We start from the raw sequence: 27,044 nt of genomic DNA on the forward strand, positions 1-27,044 counted from the left end.
TGTGGAACCTTCCTGGGCCGGAGACTGAACCCGGGTCGTCTGCCTCGGCAGGCAGAACCTTAACCATTGGACCACCAGGGGAGTTCCAAGAAAGACTTTACCTTTTATAGCAGTTTTATTGACAAATAATTTTCACACCATAGAATTCGTGGATTTTTACTAAGTTCACAAAATTGTGCAGTCATCACTACAAACCAGTTTTAGAATATTTTCATCATCTTAAGAAGATCCCCAAAATGGTAGCTTTGCAGCTGCTTCCTCATCCCACTCCCAGCCTTGAAAGCCACTCATCTGTTCTCTTGCCCTACACATCTATTTATCAGTTGATTGACACTTTCGCTGCTTGTGTTTTGACCATGATGAATAGCGCTGCTGTGAACATTCATGTACAAGTCTTTTGTTTGGACGTAAAGTTTCATTTCTCTTGAGTATACACCTGAGAATGGAATTGCTAAGTCATCTCATAAAATTACATTTACTTTTTAAGAGACTCCCAAACTGTTTTCTGAAGTGACCATACCGTTTTACATTCTTGCCTCTGACATATTAGGATTTCAGTTACTCCATATCCTTGCTAACACGTTATTGACTCCTCTTTTGATTAATAGCCATTTTAATGAGTGTGAAGTGGTATCTTGTGATTTTAATTGCATTTTCCTCATGATTAATGATGTAGAGCATTTTTATATGCTTATTGGCCATTTGTATTAAATGTATCTTTAGTAAAGGTCTTTTCAAATGTTTTGTCCCATTTTTCCCCCAAATCGGGGTCATTTGAAACTTGAAATTATCTTGCCCATCAAGTTGAGATACATTCCAATTAAAAAGCATATGTTAAATTTAAAATTTTACATGAAAATACAAGTCATTTAATTTATGGTTAGCCTTCTTAGATTTTTTGTTTTGGGCTGCACTGGGTCTTCATTGCTTTGTGCAGACTCTTCAGTTGCAGCGAACAGAGGCTACTCTTTGTTGCTGAGCGCAGGCTTCTCATTGTGGCGGCTTCTCTTGTTGTAGAGCCCGGGCTCTAGGCCCGTGGGCTTCAGTGGGTGGGCTCATGGGCTCAGTAGTTAGAGTTCGCGGGCTCTAGAGCACAGGCTCAGTGGCTGTGATGCACAGGCTTAGTTGCTCTGTGATGGAATCCTCCCGGCCCGGGGCTCGAACCCATGTCCCCTGTGCTGGCAGGTCAGTCGTTATCCACAGTGCCACCAAGAAAGTCCCTCGCCTTCTTTTTAATTCTGAAACTGGACTAGCTTTCATTTCGCTGTTTTCAGTCTTTGAAAATGACTCAGTACCTGACTTAAAGCACACTAAAATGTGAAAGCACTTTTTTGGTTTGTATTTTCAAATGAATAGCAGTTAAGAAAAATGGAAGTCAGTTATCCTAATTAAAAATAATATTTTAAAATTTCATGTCATTTTTGTCATATAAAACTTAAATTTTTATAGCATATGATAGTATTGACAATAATATTTCATTTGTAGGGGAGTGTATGAGTTAATTCAAACTCTGCATTTCTAACCTTTGTGTCCCTATATCTGCCAGCAGTTGTTCCCCTGAGCCCTTAGGCTTAATCAGTTTGTCATATCTTGTTTGTGCTCCTTAAATAGTTAATCCATTTGAAGTTTCAGAAAACCATGTGGATTTTTATTTACATATCAGTAGTGTAAACATTTTTAGCAAGAAAAAAAGTACTCTTAGTCTTCAATCATCAAAAAATTAATTTTTCTGTTTTACTCTGTATTTCAAAAGAATTTTTTCCCCTCAGATGCAGACCAACAACGAAGAGAGAAACTCAAAAAGGAATTAGCAAGGTGTGGAAGGCAGTTGAAATTTACTAAGACCACAGCGCATTCTAAAAGTCATTCCAAATCATTACTTAACACTCTACAAAAGGTAAGATAGTATTTTTACCTTTTCAAAGTAAATGTTTCTAAGATACTTCATTGATGGTACAACCTGAGTTTTTGATCATGTTTACTATAGGTCAGAATTGGTGACCTTCCTGTGAACAGTCAGATGGTAAATGTTTCAGGCTTTCCAGGCTGCACTGTCGCTGTTGCAGCTGTCGTGCCCCATGTGTCTATGGCTGAGAGCAGCCGTGGACAGCACTGAAATGAGCGGATGTTGCTTTGTTCAGCAAGCCTTTATTAACAGAAAGAGACGGTGGGCCAGATTTGATCTGTAGGGGGTATAGTGTGCTGACCACTGCTTTAGATTTTTTGTGATACCCTTTATCATCTGATTAAGGAAGCTCTTTTCAGTTCCTCACTGCTTAGAGAATTTTCTTCCTTTCTCATGAATATATGTTAATTTTATCAGATGCTTTTTCTGCATTTTTTGAAATGATGGTACAGTTTTTCTTTTTAATGTATTTCAAATAATAGTGAATTAAAATTGAGTTTCTAATGTTAAATCAGTTTTGCATCCCTAGTATAAATATAGCTTTGTCATGATATATTACCTTTTTTAACACATTACTAAATATAGTTGCTAACATTTTGTTTAAGATTTTAGCATCTGTGTCCATTATTGATATTGACTTGTCATTTTCCCTTTTTCTACTATGTCAGGTTTTGCTAGCCTCCTAAAATAAACTGGGTGCTACTTCCTCTGTTTCCATGCTCTAGAGTAGTTTATGTAAGTTTGCAATTATTTGTTCCTTGAATTTGGTGGATTCCAACATTAAAATTATTTGGGCCTAGAGTTTTCTTTGTGAGATTTTTGACCGATTCAATTTTTGAAATCATTATAGAACTATTTTCATAAGTTGTACATATGGAGAAAGTTGTCCATTTCATCTAACTTTTCAAATCCTTAGCATAGTCTTGCTCATAATCTCTTAAATCATATCATAATCTCTCTTGAATATGTATTATTTCTTGGTGTCTTAATATTGTTTATTTTTGCCTTCTTTCTTCCTTTCTTTATTATTCTCACCAGAGATTTGTCAGTATTATTAATCTTTTTAAGGGCGTATTTTTTACTCTGTTGATCCTTTGATAATTTGCTTTCTAGTTTAGTAATGTAAATGCTTTTCCTTATTCTCCTCTTTTGGCTTTCATTGAGTTTATGTTGCAGTATTTTTTCTGCTTTTGTTTAGCTTATTTTCAGCCTCACTTCTATAGTATGAACATTTTAAGGCTATGTATTTTTCTCCGAGTACTACTTTAGCTGCATTCCTCAAGTTTTGATATGTGGTATTTTTATTGCCGTTTAATTCAAAGTATTTTATAGCTTCCATTATAATTTTTTCTTTAACTCGTTGTGTTTTAGAAGTATTCCTTAATCTCTGTGTCTATTTTTTCTCCTGGTTTTCTCTTTGCTACAGATTGCTAGCCTAATTATATGTTGATCAGGGAACATCTGTGTGATACTCATTTCTTGAAATCTGTTGAGACTTGTTTTATGTCCCAATAGGTGGAGAGGTTTTTTTTAATGCACTATCATTATGTGTTTGAAAAGAAAATATGTTTTATAACTCTGTGAAGTTTTTAATATATAGTGTATTCATTAGATTAAGTTTTATATAATTTAGATGTTCAAATCTTATTGATTTTTTTGTCTGATTAGTCTGTTATGATTATGTATTTAGGTATTTCTCAAAAAATTAGCACTAGCAATTTTTGCTTTATATATTTTCAGTCTGTATAATTACATCCAGACAGACTTGTTCTTGTTTAGTTGCTAGGTCATGTCGGACTCTCTTGCAAAACCATGGACTGTAGCCCAGCAGGCTCATCTCTCCCTGGGCTTTCCCAGGCAGGAACACTAGAGCAGGTTGCCATTTCCTTATCCAGGGTGTCTTCCCAACCCAGGGATCGAACCCACATCTTCTGCATTGGCAAGCAGGTTCTGTACCACTGAACCGCCAGGGGAGCCTGCATAGAGACTTGATGATATATTTTATTGGTGAATCAGACCTGTTGTCACTATGCTTTGCATTTCTTTACCTTGATGCTTTTAATGTTAATATTGAAGTGTTTTCTGATAGTAATATGATTAAACTAGCCTTCATTTCATTGGTATTCCTTTGTATATCTTTCTTCATATTTTAATCCTAATAGTCTAGGTGGGTCAGATTATTCACTGATAATTTTTGTTCTTTAAAGTGATGTGCTTCATATATTTTTATTTCTTCCTTCTTATTGTGTTGTGTACTTTCTGTTTGACCCATGGTAGTAGGCAGAATTCTGAGCCCCACAGTGACGCCTACCTTTAAACTATCCCCTCCTCTTGCATGTAGACAGGACCTGTAACTTGCTTCTAACCCATGGCATGTGGCAGAGGTGACGGGCTATTACTTCCATAGTTGTTAATTGTAAAGTGAAGCAAATTTCCCCCTGTGACCAAAAGAAAGAGGAAATAGGTCTGGGATAATTTGTGGTGGTTGCTGTTCCCCTCTCCTAGCTGCGTCAAAGAAACAAGAGAAAGGAACTCTTTCCGCTCCTCCCTGAGAGCTTTTGGTGTGGTTCCTAGAGGAAAAGGCTTGCAAGCAAGTACAGACTCCCCAAGTCTCAGAGGCTTCATACACCTACACTAGTCTACACTCAGTCTTAGCAATTAGCTGAAGACGTCTAGCGGAATCTTACCAGCTTGTGTGCCATTCAGCAGCTTCCGTCGCAGATAAGCACTTGCTCTGGTCCTGTTTCTCCCTGCGGGTGCCTACTCACCCTGGAGTTCAGGCTAGTTGTTTGCTCTGTGACCTTGTTTCTCTCATTAGTTCAAGAAAAATTATTAATTTGCAAGGTGTCCAGCTTTTTTCTTGTTGAAACAGTGAGAGCTATGTTTTTTTTACCATTTCTCAGCTGAAACTGAAAATCTTTGTGTGTATGGGACGGTCTCTTTAAACTTTTTAATTTTGAAGATTTTAGCATCTGTAAAGACAGTGGTGTAATGAACCCACTGTTCTTGTCCCCGAAGTGCAGCCATGATCAGTTCAGTGCCAAACTTACTTCACATGTAACCTCATTCACTGCCTCCTTCCCAGATTATTTTGATGCAAATGCCAGATATATATATATTTTTTAATCTATAAATATTTCTATATGTATCTGAAGGACCACCATACCATTATTGTGCCTTTAAATTAATAATTCCTTGATATCATCAAATATCCACTGTTCAGATTTCCCCATTGTCTCTTTCTTTTTAGTTTGTTAGGATTGGCATCTAAATAATTTCAACTAATGGATAAATTTCTTTTCATCTCTCTCCCTCTCATCTTGTTATCCCACTGCAGTTTAGGTGTTGGGAAAAACCGAGTCATTTGTCTTGGTTTACGGTTTCTGTGGACCATCTGGGTATTGCAGATTTAGGCTGCAGTCTTGTGTGGAAGCAGCGTATGGTTTCAGTGTTGAGATGGGCAGGTTTGCCTGCACGTCACTGCTTGGGGTGTAGCTGTTGAGAGGACCCCAGCTTTGTGAGCATAGCCTCCTAGACGGTCTGCGTGAGGCCCTGGGCTTTGCTTCCTGTCCCCTAGTAAGAGCTTCGCCGTGGTAAAGCCAGTCACAGCTGCCCTTCCTAGGTACCGAGTGCGTTTCTTAACTCCAGCTCTTGGCATTGTACATGAGGGTGTGACATGTCAGCAGGCAGGGGGAGTGAGTAAGAGCACTTGTAAATTAGTAGTGAACTTGGGTCCTTTTTACGTGAGGAGTGTGGATCAGAGACCAGCTCTTAGTTGGGAAGTTATGTCATCACACTGACTCATTTTGTGACAGTTTGCGGTATGGGGAGGGCTTCCCTAAGCCTCAAATAGTAAAGAATCTGCCTGCACTGCAGGAAGCCCAGGTTCAGTCCCTGGGTTGGGAAGATGCCCTGGAGAAGGGCATGGCTACCCACTCCAGGGTTCTTGCCTGGAGAGTCCCATGGACGGAGGAGCCTGGTGGGCTGCAAAGAGTTGGACATGACTGAGTGACTTTCACTCACTGCAGTGTGGGGAAGAAATGATTAAGACATGGTACTTAAGACAGCAGAAGGAGCACAAGGAATGTAAAGTAGAATCCCCAGGACTTGGTGACTGACGCGATGAAAAGCAAGAGGCAGGAATTACAGAGTTCCCAGGTTTCTGGTTTGGGCAACGGGGAGGATGGTGATCATTCACTGAAAGAATAACAGGACAAAGTGCAGGGGTTTTTTTTTGGGGGGGGGGGTTGGGGGAGGCAGGTAATATAAAGTATGAGTTTACTTGTTTGGACCTGCTTGATTTGAGATGCCTTTGGAACATCTAATATATTCAGTAGAGAGTTGGACAGAAGTATCTGTGGCAAGAAAGAGGTGTGGGCTGAAAACAGATGTGGGAGTCATCAGGAAAGCTGTAACTACGGTGAAGAGCCCCCAGGGCTGCTACACGGATTGAAAGGACCAGAAGTAGAGCTGCTTCCTTTAGAGTAAGCCTGCTCTACCCTGCACCGACTGGGAGGATGTGCATCAGTATTTGACTCATGAGTGTATTTTCATTTTTAGTGACTATTTTTAAACTGAAAATTTTAAGTGCGTTTCTGTTATCTAGCATTTTGAATATCAATTGATAATTATATTTTGAGGTAAGAATGGGACTTGTTGAAAACAAAATATATAATTAAGTCTGTAAATGTAGGACTTTTTCATTCATTTTTCCTTTAGTCATTGTAACCCTATAATTTTTTTCTCAAAAAAGTTTATTTTTCTTTTATATAGGAATATTTTTTACTCCATTTAGACTTCATAGTAATTTGTAGTTCACTTACATTTTTATAAAACTTGGTAAATGTTTAGGTACCTTTAAATTAAAATTATCATTTGAGGCATAATATTTTGATAATTGGATGGGTTTTATGGGTAACAGATGCCTGTGGTTATATTCTGCATTTACTGAAAAGTTTGCTACAATTAAAAAGAAAGTGGTAACTTTAGCCTGTGGACATCCTAGCTGTTTATATACATGAGATCAAGTAATCAAAAACCTTTTCTTTAATTTCCCACACTCTTAATATGGGCTACTTTTTTTCTCTCACATTTTGACTCACGTGCTGTCACCTCAGACACTTAGGTCTGCACCCTGTCCCCTACACACAGATACTCACCATTCATTCACATCACTGGTGTGGCACATACTGTGTGCTGCTAAGATTAGTTGAATATATGAATGTGATTATGTTCTTAAATAAGTGTATTTTAAAAGCACTATAAAACAACAAAAATGAGAAGCTCTTGGCTTGTCTTATAAAGTACAATTTGAAGCTTTTTGCAAAATAAGTGTAATCAAATTTTTAAATAAATTGTACCCATCCTGTTCTACACTTGAATTGGTTCCTTAACTGTTTTAAAACTGTTTTAAAACCTGTTTTAAAACTGTTTTACATGTCTGTATACCATTTTTTCTGACATTATCCCTGAAAAAGATTGTTTTAATACTCAGTTGTTCTGTGATTATAAAATTGGATAGGTATTCTTGACATAAAAACATGTTTCTGTAAACTTTCAATGATGATCACTTTATATAAATTCTTAAATCACAGAAACAGTTTATAACAAATTGCAGTAAACTAGAAAGTGACAGTGGTCAGATTATCACCAGAATTTTTTCCCATTGACATAAAATTGATGAGTCCTTTTCTGATTTTAAAACTTTACAGTGATTTGCTATTTTAATTTCGGTGAATTTACCAGTGTGTTGCACATTTTCTGTGAAAATTATATCCGAGCTTTCTGCTATTCACAGCTAAAAATTATATAATCTGAAAAAAGCAGATTGATAATAGTTGATTTTACACTGTGTTCTACTGGTTTCCAAGAAAAGACAAGGAAGGATACATGGTAGGGATTATAAGATATAAAGATACAGAAAGTTTCATGCCTTCAGTTGATTCAAGAGCAATTTTCCCAGCCCATTTCAGGCACATGAGAGTATATTTCTATCTTTAAAGACTTCAATGTTTCATTTTGTTTATTAAATAGCCATTACTGATAAGAATTTTCTTATAGACAGTCTGATGCTTTATGCATCTCTGCCTGCTATGATCTCAGTTTGTACTGTTCCCCACGTGTAATTAATTCCTGTGATTATTATTTAATAGCCCTAAAAGACTTTTCAGATCAAACTATAAATTGCTTTCCAGGGATTCAGACTCCTCTGATATATAAGCTGCAGTGTGAACCTAGTTTGGTAACACTTTTTACAACTGCATATTAAAGTCGTTAACTAAATAGTGCCCTAGTAACTCACAATTTAACGCCAGAACACTTTGTTGCTTTGAGTCATTTTGCCATATATTTGGATAGAGTTAGAAAGCACTTGGAAGGGAAATAGGCAGATCTGCCCTATTTTAGGCTGTAATCACAATATCTAGTTATCTGCAGCTTCCTTACGAGGCAGAGCAATACTTGAGTTAGCTGACTTGTTCACTACCATGAAAGGAGTTGAAATCAGTTTAAGATTCCTGGAGGTATGAAAAATGAATAATTTTCAAACGAGTCTGTAAAATAGTATGATACAATGGGACGAGTTCACATCTGTGAGACCCTGCACCTCGGTTCTTCATCTGTGAAGCAGAGGTAATAACTGTGCCACCACCCCGAAGTTGATGCAGTGATTAAAGGAGTTGTATATGTAAATTAACTGGAACAGAACCTTGCACACAGTTTGTACGCCATCCATAGTAGTAAGTGATGGAAGTTATTACTCCGCTTACTTCTGCTCACGAGCAATGACAGTGTCTTGTGCATTGAAAGCACTCAGCTCCTCCTCGTTCAGCATGTCTTCCTCTTATTTTCCTCCTCATGAGCTTGTAGGACAGATACAATTGGATAAATCCTAGCCTTTTTCACCTCAGTTTAACTTCCATGTAACTTCCCCTGTACCATTTAATGAAGTGTCTCAGAGTTCTGTTAAAGGTACACAGGTATCCATACAGTCTGGAGTTATAGACAAAATTTCTTGGCCATTTTGTCTGAAAAAGAATAAAATATTATCAATACTCTTAAACCTTATGAATCCACTCTAGAAATAGTTCTTCCAAAGTTAAAGCATACATATATACAATGTAATACTACTGAGCCATAAAAAATGAAATAATGCCATTTGCAGCAACAAAGATGGAGTGAGAAGTAAGTCAGAAAGAGAAAGACAGATACCATCAGTTCAGTTCAGTTCAATCGTGTCCAACTTTTTGGGACCCCATGGACTGAAGTACACCAGGCTTCCCTGTCCCTCACCAACTCCGGAGCATGCTCGAACTCATGTCCATCGAGTCGGTGATGCCATCCAACCATCTCGTCCTCTGTCGTCCCCTTCTCCTCCCGCCTTCAATCTTTCCCAGCACCAGGGTCTTTTATAGTAAGTCAGTTCTTCACATCAGGTAGCCAAAGGATTGGAGTTTCAACTTCAGCATCAGTCTTTCCAAAGAATAATCAGGACTGGTTTCCTTTAGGATTGACTGGTTGGCTCTCCGTGCAGTCCAGTGGACTCTCAAGAGTCTTCTCCAACACCACAATTTAAAAGCATCAATTCTTCGGTGCTCAGCTTTCTTTATAGTCCAACTCTCACATCCATACATGACTACTGGAAAAACCACAGCTTTGACTAGACAGACCTTTGTTGGCAAAGTAATATCTCTGCTTTTTAATATGCTGTCTGGGTTGGTCATAGCTTTTCTTCCAAGGAACAGGCGTTTTTTAATTTCATGGCTGCAGTCACCATCTGCAGTGATTTTGGAGCCCAAGAAAAGAAAGTCACTCACTGTTTGCATCGTTCTCCCCTCTATTTGCCATGAAGTGATGGGACGGGATGCCATGATCTTAGTTGTTGTGTTTTTAAGCTAGCTTCTTCACTCTCCTCTTTCAGTTTCATCGAGAGGCTCTTTAGTTCTTCTTCGCTTTCTGCCATAAGGTTGGTGTCATCTGCGTATCTGAGGTTATTGATATTTCTCCCGGCAGTCGTGATTCCACCTTGTGCTTCATCCAGCCCAGCCTGGCATTTCACATGATGTACTCCGCATATAAGTTAAATAAGCAGGGTGACAATATACAGCCTTGACGTACTCCTTTCCCTTTTTGGAACCAGTCTGTTGTTCCATGTCCAGTTCTAACTGTTGCTTCTTGACCTGCATATAGATTTCTCAGGAGGCAGGTCAGGTGGTGTGGTATTCCCATTTCTTTTAAGAATTTCCCACAGTCTGTTGTGATCCACACAAAGGCTTTGGCTTAGTAGTAAAGTAGATGCTTCTCTGGAACTCTCTTGCTTTTTTGATGATCCAACAGATGTTGGCAATTTGATCTCTGGTTCCTTTGCCTTTTCTAAATCCAGCTTGAATATCTGGAAGTTCTCGACTCACATACTGTTGAAGCCTGGCTTGGAGAATTTTGAGCATTACTTTGCTAGCGTGTGAGATGGGTGCAGTTGTGCAGTAATCTGAATATTCTTTGGCATTGCCTTTCTTTGGGATTGGAATGAAAACTGACCTTTCCCAATCCTGTGGGCACTGCTTTTCCAGATTTGCTGGCATATTGAGTGCAGCACTTTCACAGCATCATCTTTCAGGATTTTGAATACCATAAGATATCACTTACACGTGGAATCTAAAATATGGTACAGATGAACCTGTCTGTGAAACAGAAACGAGACTCACAGACGTAAAGAACAGACGTGTGGTTCCCGAGGCGGAGGGCAGGTGGGGGAGAGATGAACTCGGACTTTGGGGTGAGCAGATAGAAACTGTTCCATACAGAATGAATAAACAGGGGTCTACTGTATTGGGGGAGGGAACTATACTCGCTATCCTGTGATAAACCATGATGTGTGTGTGTGACCGAGTCAGTTGCTGTACATCAGAAATTAACTCAACATTGTGAATCAACTCTACTTCAATTAAAAATGCTTGTTAAGTTAAACCAGGAAGGAAAAGCAGCCCAATGCCTCCCCTTTCAGAGCTTTGCCCCCTCGTGGGAAGTTGAGAAAGAAACATGTGTGAACTTTTTCTGGCATAAATCTTTCTTAATTGTGTTTAAAATATCCATTACTTGAACCAGAGCTCCATACATTGTGAGAAGTACCTTTTCATCCCTTCAAAGCGTTTAAGTCACAGAGGAGCTGCTGGCACTGAAGATGACCCTGATGACAAGGCAGGAAGGGGCAGATGTTGCCTCCAGCTGTGGTTGAGAGCGTTAGTGCTCAGAGTTGATTTAGAAACTCGGGTGAAACTGAGGAGAGGGCCGCAGAGGCTGAGACGGTTGGACCAACCCGATGGACGTGAGTTTGAGTGGAGGAGAGGGGAGCCAGGCGTGCTGCAGTCCATGGGGTCACAGAGGGTCGGACACGACTGAGCGACTGAAGACCCGCCGCCTCAGGACGCGAGTTCGAGTCCACGAGTGTTGGTAACCACTTTTTAGTTTCAGAAAGAAAAATGATTGCTGTTACTTAGGTTTAAAATGATATTTTTATATATAAATAATTAAAAAATGAATATAACTTCATGTACGAATTTTCAGGAACATAGGCATTATATTTGCAGGATGTAGCCCTGAGGCTCTACATTTTTTGATGTGTAATCAGGAGATTGCCAATTATCTGAATTTGTAAATGTGATTGATCACTGTTAAACCAAATGTTCTTAGCCTTCAGGAGAACCACAGAATGAAAACGGCTTATTAATCGAAGAAGTGAATGAATTTCCATCTTTTACACAGTCACCAGTAACTTCTTCCGAGAGACTCAGCCTCCCTAAGTCTCAGAAGGTCCTCGCAAATTGTACTGAGAAGAACTCCAGCGGCTCCGTGTCCAGCATGGATTACGCTGCCTTGGGGTCCAAGAAACCATCCTCTGGAACCTCCTACGGCAGAGGGCCCGGGGGCACATTCCCCAGTTCCCAGAAGTTTCAGTTAGTAATTTCAAAAGCACCCAATGGGGACCTTTTAGACAAACATTCTGAACACTTTTCTAACAGACATTTGCCATTCACCCCACGCACTTTAAAAACAGAAGCCAAATCTTTCCTGTCACAGTATCGATATTATACACCTGCCAAAAGAAAAAAGAATTGTACAGATCGGCGGATAGAAGCTGAAACTCAGACTGAATTAAGCAGGTATCACACAGTAACCTATAGTAGATCCTTTAAGATGTGGTAGAAATTAAATAATATTCCTTATGTTTTACCATGTACCTGCTGTGCCAGGCTCCACGATTAATGTAGCGTTTCCTTCTGCATGAATCATTAGAACTATCAGAGTAATTGTTAAAAAAGATAAATAGCTATTAAACTTGTCAAGCTCTTTATAAACATGAATGTTATGTATTTTAATTTATTGTTTCAGACGTGGTACTAAAACTTTTGTGTGTTTTTAAATATGCTTCCAGGGAATCCTTAAAATATCTCATCAAACAGCACTTGTGTAAATATGTTCATTGATTTAAGTTAGAAATGGCAAAACAGTGGACTACGTGCGGGGAGAAAAAGCCGTTCTCTAACTGCCGCCGTGTCCCCTTGGCTGCCGGCACTCAGCAACGGGTCCTCAGGTGTAATGTAGACAATTGGGATAATTTCGGGAAATTAACTATAATTTGCCTCGGTAATATTTTCATATACAGTAGTACCTGGCACACAATGAGTATTCATTAAAAGTTGCCAAATGAGTAAAGAAAGAAGCAAATCTTGTTAAGTATTGAGTGTCAGCAGATTGTGATTGTTTTTCCTAGTGTTATATAAATGAATACTTATTTGGTACTAGGTTTTAATTATTTTTAAAAGTAAAAAACAATTTATGACTAGTAACTTTTTATCTGGGTAAATATAAAAAATATAGCAAGATCAGTTTGTATACATTTAAAGATTAAGAAATTAAATCTAATGGTAGAATTTTCAAGTGAAGAGGAGATGATGAAAGCAAATGTTAGGTTGCTACCAAAGTAATTGTGGTTTCAGACCTTGAATTTTAAATCACCATAACTAGGCTCATACACATCTTTATAGATCAAAATAGAAACCGTTGCAATCAACACATTTTTGCCAATGAGAAATAAGTTTGTTTATACCTATAGCCTAAAAATCCATGCCTCAGGATTCAATGACCTCTTGGAACACATTTTCTGCCTCCTGCTGGCTGTGGAAGATTTTTCCTTGTGAAAAATTGTCAGGTTGCTTAAAGAAGTGGTAGTCAGTTGGCAAGAGGTCAGATGAACATGGCGACTGAGGCAGAACTTTGTAGCCCGATTCATTCAACTTTTGAAGCGTTGGTTGTGCAACGTGCAGTTGGGCGTTGTCCCAGAGAAGAACTGCAGGTGTTGCAGTTTTCCGTGCAGTTCGTTGGTTTGCTGAGCATACTTCTTAGATGTAAATGTTTTCACCAGGACTCAGAAAGCTGTAGTGGATCAGACCGGCAGCAGACCCCCAGACAGTGACCATGATGTTTTTTTGGTGCAAATTTGGCTTTGGGAAATGCTTTGGAGCTTCTTCTCTGTCCAACCACTGAGCTGGTCATCTCTGGTTGTTACATAAAATCCACTTTTCGTTGCATCTCACAGTCCGATTGAGAAATGGCTCACTGTTGTGTAGAATAAGAGAAGACGACGTGTCAAAATGATGTTTTTGATTTGCAGTCAGCTTAGGATGCACCCACTCAAGCTTTTTCACCTTTCTAATTTGCTTTAAATGCTGAACAACCATAGAACGGTCAGCACTGAGTTCTTCGGCATCTTCTCGAGTAGTTGTAAGAGGATCAGCTTCAGTGATGGCTCCTAGTTGGACATTGTCAGCTTCTGATGGCTGCCACTCCACTCCTCATCCTCAAGGCTCTGTCTCCTTTGCAGAACTTCCTGAACCACCACTGCACTTCACATGCGTTATCAGTTCCTGGGCGAAGTGCATTGTTGATTTTGTGAGCTGTCTCCACTGCTTTACAACCCATTTTGAACTTGAATAAGAAAATCACTCAAATTTGCTTTTTTGTCCAACATCACTTCCATAGTGTACATATAAAATAAATAGCAAGTAAAAGTCACAGGCAAAAAAACATAAAGCAAAGTATGTACACTAAAAGGATATGTAACAACCACATTTATTTAAGAATGTATTCCAGTATCAAATGGCAAATCTCAACAATGCAAAAACTGAAATTACTTTTGTACCAACCTACTATATTGGGTAGCTAATATATTGGGTTGGCCAAAAGGTTCATTCAAGTTTTCCATACCATCTTAGAGAAAAACCTGAATGAACTTTTTGGCCAACCCAATAACATACTTTTCTGATTATGTTTTTGACAGCTTTTTCAAGATAATAGTTTCCATTTCCCTAGCTCCCTTCTATCCAACTGAAATCTAGCTGCTATTTGAAAAAAGGAACAAGAGGCATATGTGATCCAAACCATATCTATTTCCCAGTTGTATCATTAGAAATCTCTCTCATGTTTGAATTTTTTTTTCCCTAGATAGTAAAGCTTGTTTTCACAGTGTTTGTATCTTGAAGGTTTAACAATAATTTCTTTTAAAACGTTACAGCTTTAAATCTGATTTTGAGACAGTTGAGATCAAGAACGCCACAGATTCAGAAATGAACATAAGGCAGGTAATAAAAATGAGACCCCTTTGTGTTACACGTTAGAATTATAGCTGCCTTAATTGAATATATGTAGCTCTTTGGACTGTGAAGAATAATCTCTTGGTGACACTTTTTGCCTGTGGTATAACCAGTATGCAGAAGTATTGCCTATTTACAATTGGTTATAGCTCTCCATGAGTGGCCGGATGGATCCTGCCCTATCTGGTAAGTCATTTGTTGTTAATGTGTTTTCTAGATGGTTGGTTGGCTGGCTGAATGGATGGATGAATAAAATATCTTAAATTCTTTTTTTTTTTAATACCTTAAATTCTTCTCAAAGATGCAGACTCAAATCACTAAAGGAGCCAGAAGAAATTGTGCAAAAGTTTAGTTTCTATGCCTATTTTTTTTTTTGAAGAATTGCCACTGATAATATATAAAAATAGATGGATGTTATTCTCCTGTGCTTGCTCTTTTTTCTAGATCATAAAAATCTTTTTTAGTGTTTGTATTTTGAATATTTAGCAATCATTTCTTTTAAACTGTTACAACTTTAAGTCTGACTTTGAGATAAACTTTTTATTAATCATGCATTTGTTAATCATACACTTATATCCTAATTTTCAAGTTATTGTTTGTGAAAATGCTTTGTTTATTAAAATCTCAGACTCAGGGATAGAAGAATAAAATATAAGCACACTCAGCTTTTCTGCTTCCTTCTGAAAGTGGGTAAAGGATTGTGGGTTTGCATCTCAGCCATTAATAGCTGTGTGACATAGGGTTCCGCCACTTAAGGCCCAAGGACAGATCAGTTCCTCTGAGAGCTGAGTTACCACATCTAGAAAATTGTACTTTTAATATTCAGGATCATTGGAAGGAGTAAGTGTTGCAGGTAAAATACCTAGTCTGACCTGGACTCAGTAAATGATGGCTATGGCTAACTTGAGATCTAGGAAGAGGGTTACCTCCATAGATAACTAAATAGACTAAAGCAGAAGTTCATTTTTATGACATTGTACTCCAAAGGTTTATCTGTAACCCTGTAAGAAAATGGCATGCTCCCTTACTCTATAATCAGTACCACCAGCATCTGCTTGAGCATTAGCTGCAGTAGAGAGACCAACATTCAGAAGCACTTCTAACATTGTCAGGCACTACACATAAATCAGCGTTATAAAGGTCACATCTGATAAGGAAATGCTTGGCACAGTCTGTGGCCCCTCGTCAGGGTTCCGTAAAAGTAGAAGTTTGTTAATACTGTTCAGAGTGCCAGAGCTGCCACTGCTTTTACATGTTGGATAACATTTGAAACAGATGGGCTCTTTTGAGTTTCTGAATAATAGGATATTTACTCTCAAGTTAACGTAAAACTGGCAGATTTATTTTGTTTTCTCTTTATATATATATATGGTATTTAATACTATTTAAAATATTCCTCATTAAAGTATAAGAAATTTTTTATCTTTAAATAAATTTAAGAAAAAAATCTTGATTTTATGAAAAATGAATTCTAAAATATCCTTTGTCCTAAAGGCATCAGTTACTTTTTTCTGCTGGGTATCTCCACTCTCTTTCATCAAATATTTTTTGAAATTTGATGCTTTGCTTTAGCTCGTCTTTCGTAACGTATGTTGGGAGCAAAATAAAGATTTATTCCTCTCATTGCATCTCCAGGCATCTAGTTGTGTGTCCTATGGTACCAAAGGAAGAATAACCCCTTTACCTTTACAAGGGCCTGAGTTACCGTGGGACAAGGTTAAAGACGGTGCCCTCCAGTGTTCCTCGTCAAGGTATTTCAACGCTTTATATCTAGCCACTTTCCTGTGTGACAGACTGCGAGCAGCATGAGTACTGGTTCATCTACATGCACTCCAGTCTAGTTTGGTATTATGCTGTTCAGTTTTACTAAGGAAATATTACAAAGTAGGTAGTCACTATAAAAGTTCAGATGGATTCATTTTGCTAATTCCTCACTAAAGGGAAAGGGGACCCTGGCTTTTGTACTATTTGCCATCACTATTCACCTGAGAAAGAATTTTCCCCAAGACAGATCCTGCAGCGACGGTGCTCACCAGTTTACACGGCATAGATAGTACTGGAGGACCTTACCACTTAAGGACTCATCATTTGTGATTTGAGTCCTCATCATATGCTTTGTAGAGGAGGCACTATTTTTTCAAATGACTCATCATGTTTAACAATTATGGAAAACGGCCCGTAAATAAAAATGATAGGTTGTAGGTCGTATAGAAGCTAAAAATGCCTCTGATAGCTTTAACTGTCAGATGCATTTCCAGTGTCAGAGTTTGACTATGAGGTGACGGTGGCAGAAGGGAAAAAAGGACTCAGAGATCAAGACGGAGACCTCCTAGAGGCGTCCCTCACGGAGCAGTGGTGAAGAACCTGCCTGCCAGTGCAGGAGACGCGGGTTCCGTCCCTGCTCCGGCAGGACCCTACTGCCAGGGAGCAGCTAGGCCCGCGTGGAACAGCCGTGGAGCCTGTGCTCTGGAGCCGGAGCCACAGCTCCAGACGCCCGCAGGCCCAGGCCCGCGCCCCGCAGCGGGAGAGGCCACCGCCGCCAGGGGCCTGCGCGCTGCCGCGGGGGCAGCCCTCGCTCTTGACAACTAGAGCAAAGCCAGAAACTAGGAAAATAATAAATAAAAAAAAGTAAATGGTTTTTTAAAAAAAGAGTCAAAGACATCCTATAGCAAACAGGAAGCAAACGCACGCAGTCCCTCAGGGCCCAGGCCTTCCCTTGGGCCTTTCCTTGGGACAGCTCACCTGTCAAGGCTCTGCCGGGGGTTGGGGGAGAGGAAAGGCGGGTTATTGCTAACTGCTCTGTCTAGAAATTCCTGATGCTTTAGCTCTCCTCAGTTGAGCCAGTCTGCAATGAATATAAACAATGAACTTAAGAAAGCGATAAGTCATCTAGTCAAGTCAGTTCAGTCGCTCAGTCGTGTCCGACTCTTTGCAACTCCATGGACTGCAGTACGCCAGGCCTCCCTGTCCATCACCACCTCCTGGAGTTTACTCAAACTCATGTCCACTGAGTCAGGGGTGCTATCCAACTGTCTCATCCTGTCGTCCCCTTCTGCCTTCAGTCTTTCCCAGCATCAGGGTCTTTCCCAGTGAGTCAGTTCTTCACATTAGATGGTTGAAGTATTGAAGTTTCAGCTTCAGCATCAGTCCTTCCAATGAATATTCAGGACTGATTTCCTTTAGGATGGACTGGTTGGATCTCCTTGCAGTCCAAGGGACTCTCAAGAGTCTTCTCCAACACCACAGTTCGAAAGCATCAATTCTTTGGCGCTTCAAAGAAGTAAAGTACTATAATTGAATATACCTGTGAATAGAAAGCTTGGAATTAACTAATGATGATATAACTGAATAATAACAGAATTTATCATAATGGCCAGGTTATAGTTTTTTCCCATAGGAAAATGTTTCCAAATGTTTCCAACATCATTTATATTTTAGCCTTATTCAAACTGATTATCCTTTTTACAGGATAAGTTTCATAGTACAATTTTTAAAAGGGTTACGCATTTGTAATTAGAAGACTAGTTTAAAACATCTGTCTTTGCTACTTACTAACACATGACCGTAGCAGGTTACTTAGCCTTTCTGCCCCTTGGTGATTTGTTTAGTGAGAACAGTAATATCTTCCCAATATACTTGACAGGGTTATCCTAAAGATTAGATAAAGATAATGAATGTGACAAGTGCTTTGAAATTCTGAAACCTGTTTATTACTAATGTATTACTGTATGCCGATCATTGCTTTGTTCAGATATTCTAATTTTCTCTTTCCAGGGCAGTATGTCAATATTCGCTGCAGCCTCCTTCAGGGAGAAAAGCGTATTCTGAGTAAGATCTCTTTGACTGCCTCATTTTGCTTAGTGGAAATGAAGAATTAAGGCTCACAAATTTTTATTAAATAAGTGAAGATTGAACATGAATTTTTCTTTACAACCAGCTTTGGGGTTTGGTCATATAGTACACACTAAATTTGAGAGAATTATTAATGATTCTTATTAATATTATTGATAATATTATCCAGAAATATCTGAAATAATTGTTAATCACTTCATTTTTATGTCTAATGGAATTGGTCCCTAGATTAATAATACTTGGTTATTTTTTATAATTAGTACCCATAGTTTTTATAAATAAAAATAATGAAGATGAGTTTTAGAGAAATGCAGCCTTTTGGTAGCTCAGGATACCATTCTTGGGCTTTTTTAACCTCACCAGTTTTTTTTACAGATATTATACTTCTGAGTTTGAAAGTTGTTTTAGTTGGACTGCATTTTTTCAGGGAAAGCAATCTATTTTTATAGAGTTTCATTTGTTCTCAAATTTGCTGCCTGTGAATTGGTTTGAAGGCATAATTTTTATGTGGTAATCTTCTGCTTGGTCTGCTAATTAACTCTTCCCCTTATATTTACATAGTCAGTAACTGAAGTAGTTTTAGGCTTCGCTGATGGCTCAGTGGTAAAGAATCCACCTGCCCCAGGAGACATGGTTTCCATCCCTGGGATGGGGAGATGCCCTGGAGAAGGAAATGGCAACCCACTTCAGGATTCCTGCCTGGAGGATGCCGTGGACAGAGGATCCTGGTGGGCCACTTGCTGTTTACATTTTCTGTCAACTCACTGATTTTTAGCTAATGAAGGTCAAACTTGTAACAGTGCCCTACTTTTCCTGTAATAGCTACTAAAGTATAACTCAGAGTGCAACAGAGAAATGTGCCCAAGTAATTAAAAATTACCACTATCTTTATGTACACAGATTTTTTCTACTAGAATATTTTTCCTTATTTACGAACTTGTCAAGAAAAAAAAATAGTTTTTTCTGCCCAATAGATTTCTCTACCTTGGAACCAGATGCTCTCCTCAGAGCAGGAGAGGATTTCGTCGTCGAGGTTCCTGCTTCTCTGGGTGACCTTCCTCTTTCCCTTCTGCCTCACAGAGGGACTCGCGCCTCTGTGGCTGGACCTGGTCAGGAGCCCGAGGACGTTTGAAATGCTTGACAGGAACACGACGTGCCCCCACAGGGTCACCCCGAAGTCACCCTCTCGCCCCTTTCCCTGGTTGCTTTCTGTTTTACTTAATCCCTGCTGCTTTTTTACTGCCTGATCAGCGTTGCAGACATCTATGAAATTTTACTCTCTATTAGGGAATACTTTCTCATCTTTAGCATATATCCTTGCATAATTTGAGAAGGTAGACATATGTTTGTTTTACAGTGTTCCTCTTGATAATGTGAGATGGAAGTGCGTTTGTAATAGTACAGATATTTCAGTATAGGTACTTTCGCATCTTCTAATTTTCAGCGTAAATAAGCAGTAATTTTTTTTTTAATAAGCAGTAATTTTTATGCTGTATATCACTTTGCCTTCACAGTGAAGAAGAACTGTTGTATCTGAGTTTCATTGAAGATGTAACAGATGAAATTTTGAAACTTGGTTTATTTTCAAACAGGTTAGATTTTTTTAATTGTATTGTGGTCATTGAGCTGTACATTTAAAACTTGGTTTGGTGTTAATTTTATTTATTTTCAGATATTAGGATATGAAAATTATATTGCTTTCTTAGGGGACCATATTCTTATAATTGACATAAATTATAAAGAACATTTAATTCATGCTCTTCCAGGGGATTCCTGGTGGCTCAGACAGTAAAGAATCCACCTGCACTGTGGAGACCTGGGTTCCATCCCTGAGTTGGAAAGATCCCCTGGAGGAGGGCATGGCAACCCACTCCAGTTTCCTGGCCTGGAGAATCCCATGAACAGAAGAGCCTGGTGGGCTACCGTCCATGGGGTCACAAAGAGTCAGACACGACTGAGCGACTAAGCCCAATTCATCCTCTAAGGCAGGCTCAGAGGGGAGATAGAGAAGAGAATAGAGATTTTATTCATCTAAATACTGCTGTATCGCTTAAATACAAAGAGCAGATTGCCAGAGGTGGGGTGCTGGGCATGGGGGAATGGGGCAAAACGGTCGAAGGGAGTCAGAGGTCCAGACCTGTAGTTACAAACTCATCAGATTATGGGGATATAATGTGCAGCATTGACAACTGTCATTAACAACACCACAGCATATATTTGAAAGCTGCTAGAAGAATAGATCTTAAAAGTTCTCATTACAAGAAAAAAAATTATTCTCTAACCATGTAGTGGTGACAGATGGTCACTAGACTTACTGTGATTATTTTGCAGTATATACAAATAACAAATCATAATGTTGTATTCCTTAATAAAATGTTGTAGATCAACTATACCTCAATTTCAAAAAAGTTATCACAAAGAGAAAGAAATGGTATCCACATTTGAAAGAAAACCATAAAACTGTCTTTATTCACAGATGACATTATCATACATGTAAAAATTCCAACAGAGAAAAGACAAAAATACTATATCTTTTAGTTTATAATAGGCTAGCACACTAAATTTTTGCTGCTGCTTTGCAAAATTCCATCATCTCTTTTTACTATCTGAAACTGTCATGAAGATCGAAAGCAGGCTTTTTTTGTTATGACTGTTACTAGTAACAGTGAGGACAAGTTTAGGACTAGGTTTGCACACAGCGAGTCCAAGGGGAAGTTTGTACAACCGTCTTGGTACTATACACCTTAAGGAACCTGTTGTCCTGGACCAGCTTGAACTTTATTTAGCTGAAATTCACTTATATAAAACTCTCTGAAATGTGTCAGAAGACGCTACTGTATATATGCCACGTGCCTTCCCTGTCATAGTAGTATCTCAAGTGCAGACATTTTTAATAAGTTGTTTCTATTTAACAACGTGAATATACATACTACTACTGAACTGTAAATTTTAAAATTGGTTAACATGGTAAATTTTATGTTACATAATTTTGTTTTTTTTTACCACCACCAGAACAAAAACACTGCCTCCAACCATAAATCGAAAAAGTAAAAGATTAGAAGCCAAAACAAAGTTGACATGAAAAATACATATTTATGCTCTTAAATTAAAACTCACATTTTTCATTTAAATTATAAGGCTTTTTACTGTGACAATTTTTATAGTAGCACAATAAAATGGAATCAACCTGCATATTGAATAGTAAAGGTTCAGTTGAATAAATCTTAGAATGTTTGTAATAGTAAGGTCTGTTCAGATATTTTAAATGATGCTGCAGAAGTAAATTTATTGATATATAAAGATGTTCAAAATAATACAACTGATTAGAAAACAGTATAGATATCAAAACAGTATTATTTAATCCCAGTTTTCATAAAGAAATATGTATGCATAGGAAAGTACCCAGTAAACATCAATGATAGTTGTAAAATATGGAATACAGATTTCTTGGGCTTTTTAAAAATTTCAAAATAATTGAGAACAATTAAATCTAAGATTGTCACATAACTTCATTGATAGTAACAAATGGTAACAAATGAGTAGTTTTCAAAAAACCAGTTGACACACTCCTGTGGCAGCTAGACAAGGCCGGTATAGGTGAGAGAACGTGCCTGGAGCCAGACACATCTGGGTTAAATTCTCTTAATGGCTTGTGACCTTGGGGGGAAAGGAAATCTTCGTCCTAGACATACTGTTCTCTCATCTTTAAAACGGGTTTTCTAATACCTTTCTCTGCCAGTATTGGCTTCCCAGGGGGGCGCTAGTGGTTAAGAACCCACTTGGCAATGCAGGAGACGCAAGACGCAAGGGTTCTATCCCTGGGTTAGCAAGACCCGCCGGAGGAGGCATGGCAACCCACTCCAGTCTCCTTGCCCGGAGAATCCCGTGGACAGAGGAGCCTGGTGGGCTACAGTCCCTGGGGTCACAGAGAGTAGGACATGCATCGGTCATGGTTAGAGAGAGAATGATTATCACGTGTCCAGCACAAATGCCTATTACTTCGTGGTACTTAATAAGTGATAACTTTAACTTACTATGTCGGTTTATGTCGGTTTACGCTGCAGTCCGTGGGGTCGCAGAGAGTAGGACATGCATCGGTCATGGTTAGAGAGAGAATGATTATCATGTGTCCAGCACAAATGCCTATTACTTCGTGGTACTTAATAAGTGATAACTTTAACTTACTATGTCGGTTTATGTCGGTTTACACTACAGTCCGTGGGGTCGCAGAGAGTAGGACATGCATCGGTCATGGTTAGAGAGAGAATGATTATCATGTGTCCAGCACAAATGCCTATTACTTCGTGGTACTTAATAAGTGATAACTTTAACTTACTATGTCGGTTTACCCTGAGTGGAGTATCTTTTCAAGTATAATTTAGGAAACGTTGTAAAGTAACGCTTTACAGGAGAGTTTTCTTCAGAGTTTGCTTCTGGAGGATGAGTGTATGTGACAGAAGGGGAGGAGGGGAGGCTTTTGGTGTTTGTGGGAGAGAAAAACGATACAGAGCTCTTTAGTGGGGGCGGGCTACAGCCTCATGTAAAGCAGCTTATTTCACAGAAATGTAAGTACTGTGCAGCCTCTCAGAAGAGACACTGGCAGCTGTTAACAGAACCTACACACAGGAGAAGTCACACCAGCTTTCACATGGAGAGCTTGAGAGAACAGAGAAGGGTTATAGTGTGTATCTTTGGAAAGAAAAAAGGAAATCTAAAACAGATTTTCCAACCTTTAGTACTTTAGTTATTGCATGACTCTCTGTATTTAGTCAGTTTTCTGATTTTGAGATCATTAACATTTTTATTTGTCATTTGTAGGTTTCTGGAACAACTGTTTGAGAGACATATAAAACAAAATAAACATCATTTGGAGGAGGTTTGTCTTAACTTCATAAGAAAAATTCTAATACAGAAAGAATTTTCACGTTTTGCCTTACTCTCAGAGAATGCATTAAAAGCAGGCACTTTTTTCCCTTGCACTTTTTGTGTCTGTGGGGAAAGGGGAGATAGAAGCAGAATGAGGAAGAACTAGTATTAATCCCGCTGAGGTGAGCAGCACTGCAGCAAAAAGAATTCCGCTTTACTAGCCTAATTAATATAATTATTCTTGTATTTTTTTAATTCCAGGAAAAAATGCGCCAGCTGCTACATGTCTTAAAGGTGGACTTAGGCTGCACACCCAAGGAAAACTCATTAGACGTCATGGATACGTTGCATTTACGTGATGTTGAAACGGCTGAGAATTCAGAACAAAATGAATATAAAAGTGAACAAGATTTAATCATTCAACAGGAACGTCAGGAATACCAAAAAGCTTTGAATATGTTATTGACTATACCAAAGGAAGAGAATGAGATAGTCTCTTCGAATGAATTTTTCCTCCCGATCTACAAATCAAAGTATTCAGAAGGGGTTATCATTCAACAGGTGAATGAGGAAACAAATCTTGGAACTTCAGCCTGGGATGAGAAAAATGCAAGCATGTCAGACAGCTTACTAGATCAGGAGACCTCCGTGAGCGTCATCGAAGGCGACAGCGATGCTGAGAAGGCCGAGACGTCCACAGAGCTGTGCTGCCTCAGCTCGGAGCTCGTGCCGTCTGCGCAGCTGTGCGGGGTCACAGACCGCCCGGAGCTGGAAGGGCCAACCCTGAGGATCATGGAAATGAGCATTGAGGACTGATCTTGACTGTCTGAGCTTCACTAATAAATATCCCAAATGGCCAGTCATTCACTATTCCTTTTACTTTTTTTTTACTTTTATATGTTAAGAGTTCTGTATTTGTCTTCTATGTTGTATAATAAATTACTATAAATTTAGCAGCTTAAAACAACACACATGTATTATTTATCGCAGTTTCTGTGGATCCAGAGTCCAGGCACAGCTTAGGCGGGTCCTCTCTGCTTTTGGCCTCACACATCTACAAGCCGGGGCTCGGCAGGGCCACGGGGGTAACTTCTGCCTCCAGACCTTGTTAGGTGGTTGGCAGGATGTCTTTCCATGTAGCTTTCGGTTTGAAGGCTTCCGTTTCCTGCTGACCGTGCCCACTGGAGGCTGTCCACCGCTCCCTGCTGCGTGGCCCTCTCCGCAGGCCACTCACAGCGTGGCCGCCTGCTTCTGTGAGGCTAATGGGAGAATGACGGAGTCTCAGAAAATGGTCATGACGCGGTGCGTCACAGGAGTGACTTCCATCACCTTTGCCATATTCTTTTGGTTAAAAACAAGTCACAGGTCCTGCCTACATTAAGAGGCAGGATACAAGGGTGTGAATGCGAGAAAGTGAGAATCACCCAGCACCCCTTAGGGTCTGTGGACCAGTTTCTGAAGTCCGGACAGATTTTACCTAGACATAAGTGACTGCAGGCACTGGGGGAAGGGCCGAAAATCTGGAGTAGCCCCTAAAACATGAAGCGTTGTCTGCTATCATCTTGGGGCTTCCCTGGTGGCTCAGCTGGTAAAGAATCCACCTGTGATGCAGGAGACCTGGGTTCCACCCCTGGGTCGGGAAGGTCCCCTGGAGGCGGAAACGGCAGCCCACTCCAGCATTCGTGCCTGGAGAATCCTGTGGACAGAGGAGCCTGGCGGGCTGCAGTCCACGGGGTCACAAGAGAGTCAGACACAACTTGGCAACTGAACAACAGTATCTTTAACTTCTTTCCTCTCACTCTCCTACAGTTTCTAAAGCCTCAAGGCCTTTCTGGTTATCAGTGAGCATGGATGGCCTATTGACTGTCTGAAACGCCAACCCTTCTTGTGCAGATGAACGTTCTACCAGGCCCAGTCTGATACCCTCCTCTTGCCTGTACACTTTATGAACGGGATCCCTAACTGAATTCAGATACGTCTCAGCAGACTCATCTCTACTTAGGTCTTTTCAACCACTCACAGCCATGGAGATATCTGAGTAACTGTTACAGAACGGTTTCATGCCTGGGCACCACGGAGGATAAAAAGATGAATGAGAATATGGGTGATAACCCAAATGTTCTTCTAGAAATTTAGCAATTTCCTGCAAGTATCATTCTTTAATGTAGGCTTTTAGCATTTTGTTGCCCACACGAGTGTTTCCCAAAAGGCGGTGTGCGTCACTGGAGGTATTAGACCTGGTTTCTGGTGGTGGCTGGATGACAGTCTCCAGTATGGGAAACTGTTGAGAACCCAGGCGCGGGGACGGCCTGCAATACAGTCGGGCTGGGTACCCAGCGTCCTCGGCCCCAGATCACCCTGCCGCCATCTGCCCTCGGCCCCACCGACCCTCCGCTCTCGCCTGTGGGGTGCTTATCTCACCCCCAACAGCAAAAGACGCAAGTACAGATCCGGCAACTGTGGAAAATCTAAACTGCGCCAAGATCTGCCAAAATTCCGAAATAAGGGATTTACTTGGCTTTCGGACTTGTAAATATGCTATGTCTTATCCAAGAAATCAGCCATTTTCTAAATCATGTAGACAGTAAATTTCAATATTGTAAGTCTAAAAGACTGCATTTGCATAACTTACTATTAAAAAGATATATATTGAAATAAAGAATTATGTAAAAGCCATTCTTTGAAATACTTACAGCATAAATATATCTTACGCAAAGTATGTATAAGGGCTTCCCTGGTGGCTCAGCTGGTAAAGAATCCGCCTGCAATGAGGGAGACCTGGGTTCAATCCCTGGATGGGGAAGATCCCCTGGAGGCGGGCGTGGCAGCCCACTCCAGGATTCTGGCCTGGAGACTCCCATGGACTGTGTAGTCCATGGGGTCACAAGGAGACACGGCTGAGCGCCTTTCGCTTCACCTTCAACACCCCCGCCCCGCATCCTGAACCCTCTCTCACCCTCTGTCCCCTCTCTCGGCGCCCGCCCGCGTCGCCCGTCGCCCGTCACTCACACGTGCCCCCTCCGTCCCGGCTCGGGCTCCCCCACTCCAGCCCCAGCCTCCCACCACGAAGCCCGAGCGCCCTTGCCCAGGCCGGCCCCCATCTCCCTCCTGGGCTGGAGCTTGCCCGCGGCCTTCCTGCTGCGTCTCCACGCTTGGGGCCCCGCCCCAGGCTCCCTGCCTGCTCTGACCCGTCTGTCTTCTCTACCTTCCAACTCTGGGTACAGCCTCTTTTTTCTGAGGCCACGGCCCATCCTGACTGTATCCGTTTTAGGGTATTCTGTTGTTGTTGTCCTCAGGATTCCCTGTAAGATTTAAAGAGATGAGCTGGTTTAAAGAAGCAGTGATAGTGGTTCTCAGATGGCCAAGGTTCTGTAAAGGTGAAGGGGATGGTAAGTCTGGGAAATGCTGGCTTAGTCCCAGATAGGATATTAATTTCTCTTTCCCTCCGCTTCGCCCACAGCTCATCCTCTGATTTGCAGAGTCACTGATGAGTGTTTTGAGCCCAGCTGCTCAGGCCTGATCCTCATGAGCTGTGACATTAAGCTGGTCACTGTAACCTTCCTCTGCTTTTCACGTGCTGACTCGAGTACAGAGCCTTCACTGCAGGGCGGGAAGGAGTTAAACAGGTCGCTGGAGAAAGATTCACAGGCCGCTACTGTTACTGCAGAACAGGTAACAGACCATGTCACTCCCGTCTTTAAAAAACAAGCCACACCGAGTTTCCGCTTGCCAACTAGAAAAGGTACAGGCCCCTTTGCGTCTTTCCTCCCAAT

The 27,044-nt window shown here is 40.2% G+C and overlaps 1 protein-coding gene across 7 annotated transcripts in view; it reads left to right on the top strand.

Moving 5' to 3' along the window:
• SPATA7 (spermatogenesis associated 7) overlaps positions 1–25,940 on the top strand; it is a 44,099-nt gene extending 18,159 nt beyond the window's left edge. For 3 of the 7 annotated variants that reach the window (XM_065941794.1, XM_065941799.1, XM_065941798.1), the window contains exons 5-12: positions 1,770–1,897; positions 11,594–12,063; positions 14,475–14,541; positions 16,189–16,304; positions 18,328–18,381; positions 19,920–19,997; positions 23,224–23,281; positions 23,533–25,938. In XM_065941794.1, the coding sequence (XP_065797866.1) occupies positions 1,770–1,897; positions 11,594–12,063; positions 14,475–14,541; positions 16,189–16,304; positions 18,328–18,381; positions 19,920–19,997; positions 23,224–23,281; positions 23,533–24,087 (1,526 nt within the window). In that variant the 3' untranslated portion in view covers positions 24,088–25,938. Of the gene's footprint in view, positions 1–1,769; positions 1,898–11,593; positions 12,064–14,474; positions 14,542–16,188; positions 16,305–18,327; positions 18,382–19,919; positions 19,998–23,223; positions 23,282–23,532 lie in introns of all 7 variants that reach the window. The other 4 variants (XM_065941797.1, XM_065941800.1, XM_065941796.1 and 1 more) reach the window with 3 other exon arrangements.
• Positions 25,941–27,044: the final 1,104 nt, after the last annotated feature.

This window comes from Muntiacus reevesi, chromosome 7 (assembly GCF_963930625.1).
Source record: "Muntiacus reevesi chromosome 7, mMunRee1.1, whole genome shotgun sequence".
Lineage (NCBI taxonomy): Eukaryota > Metazoa > Chordata > Mammalia > Artiodactyla > Cervidae > Muntiacus > Muntiacus reevesi.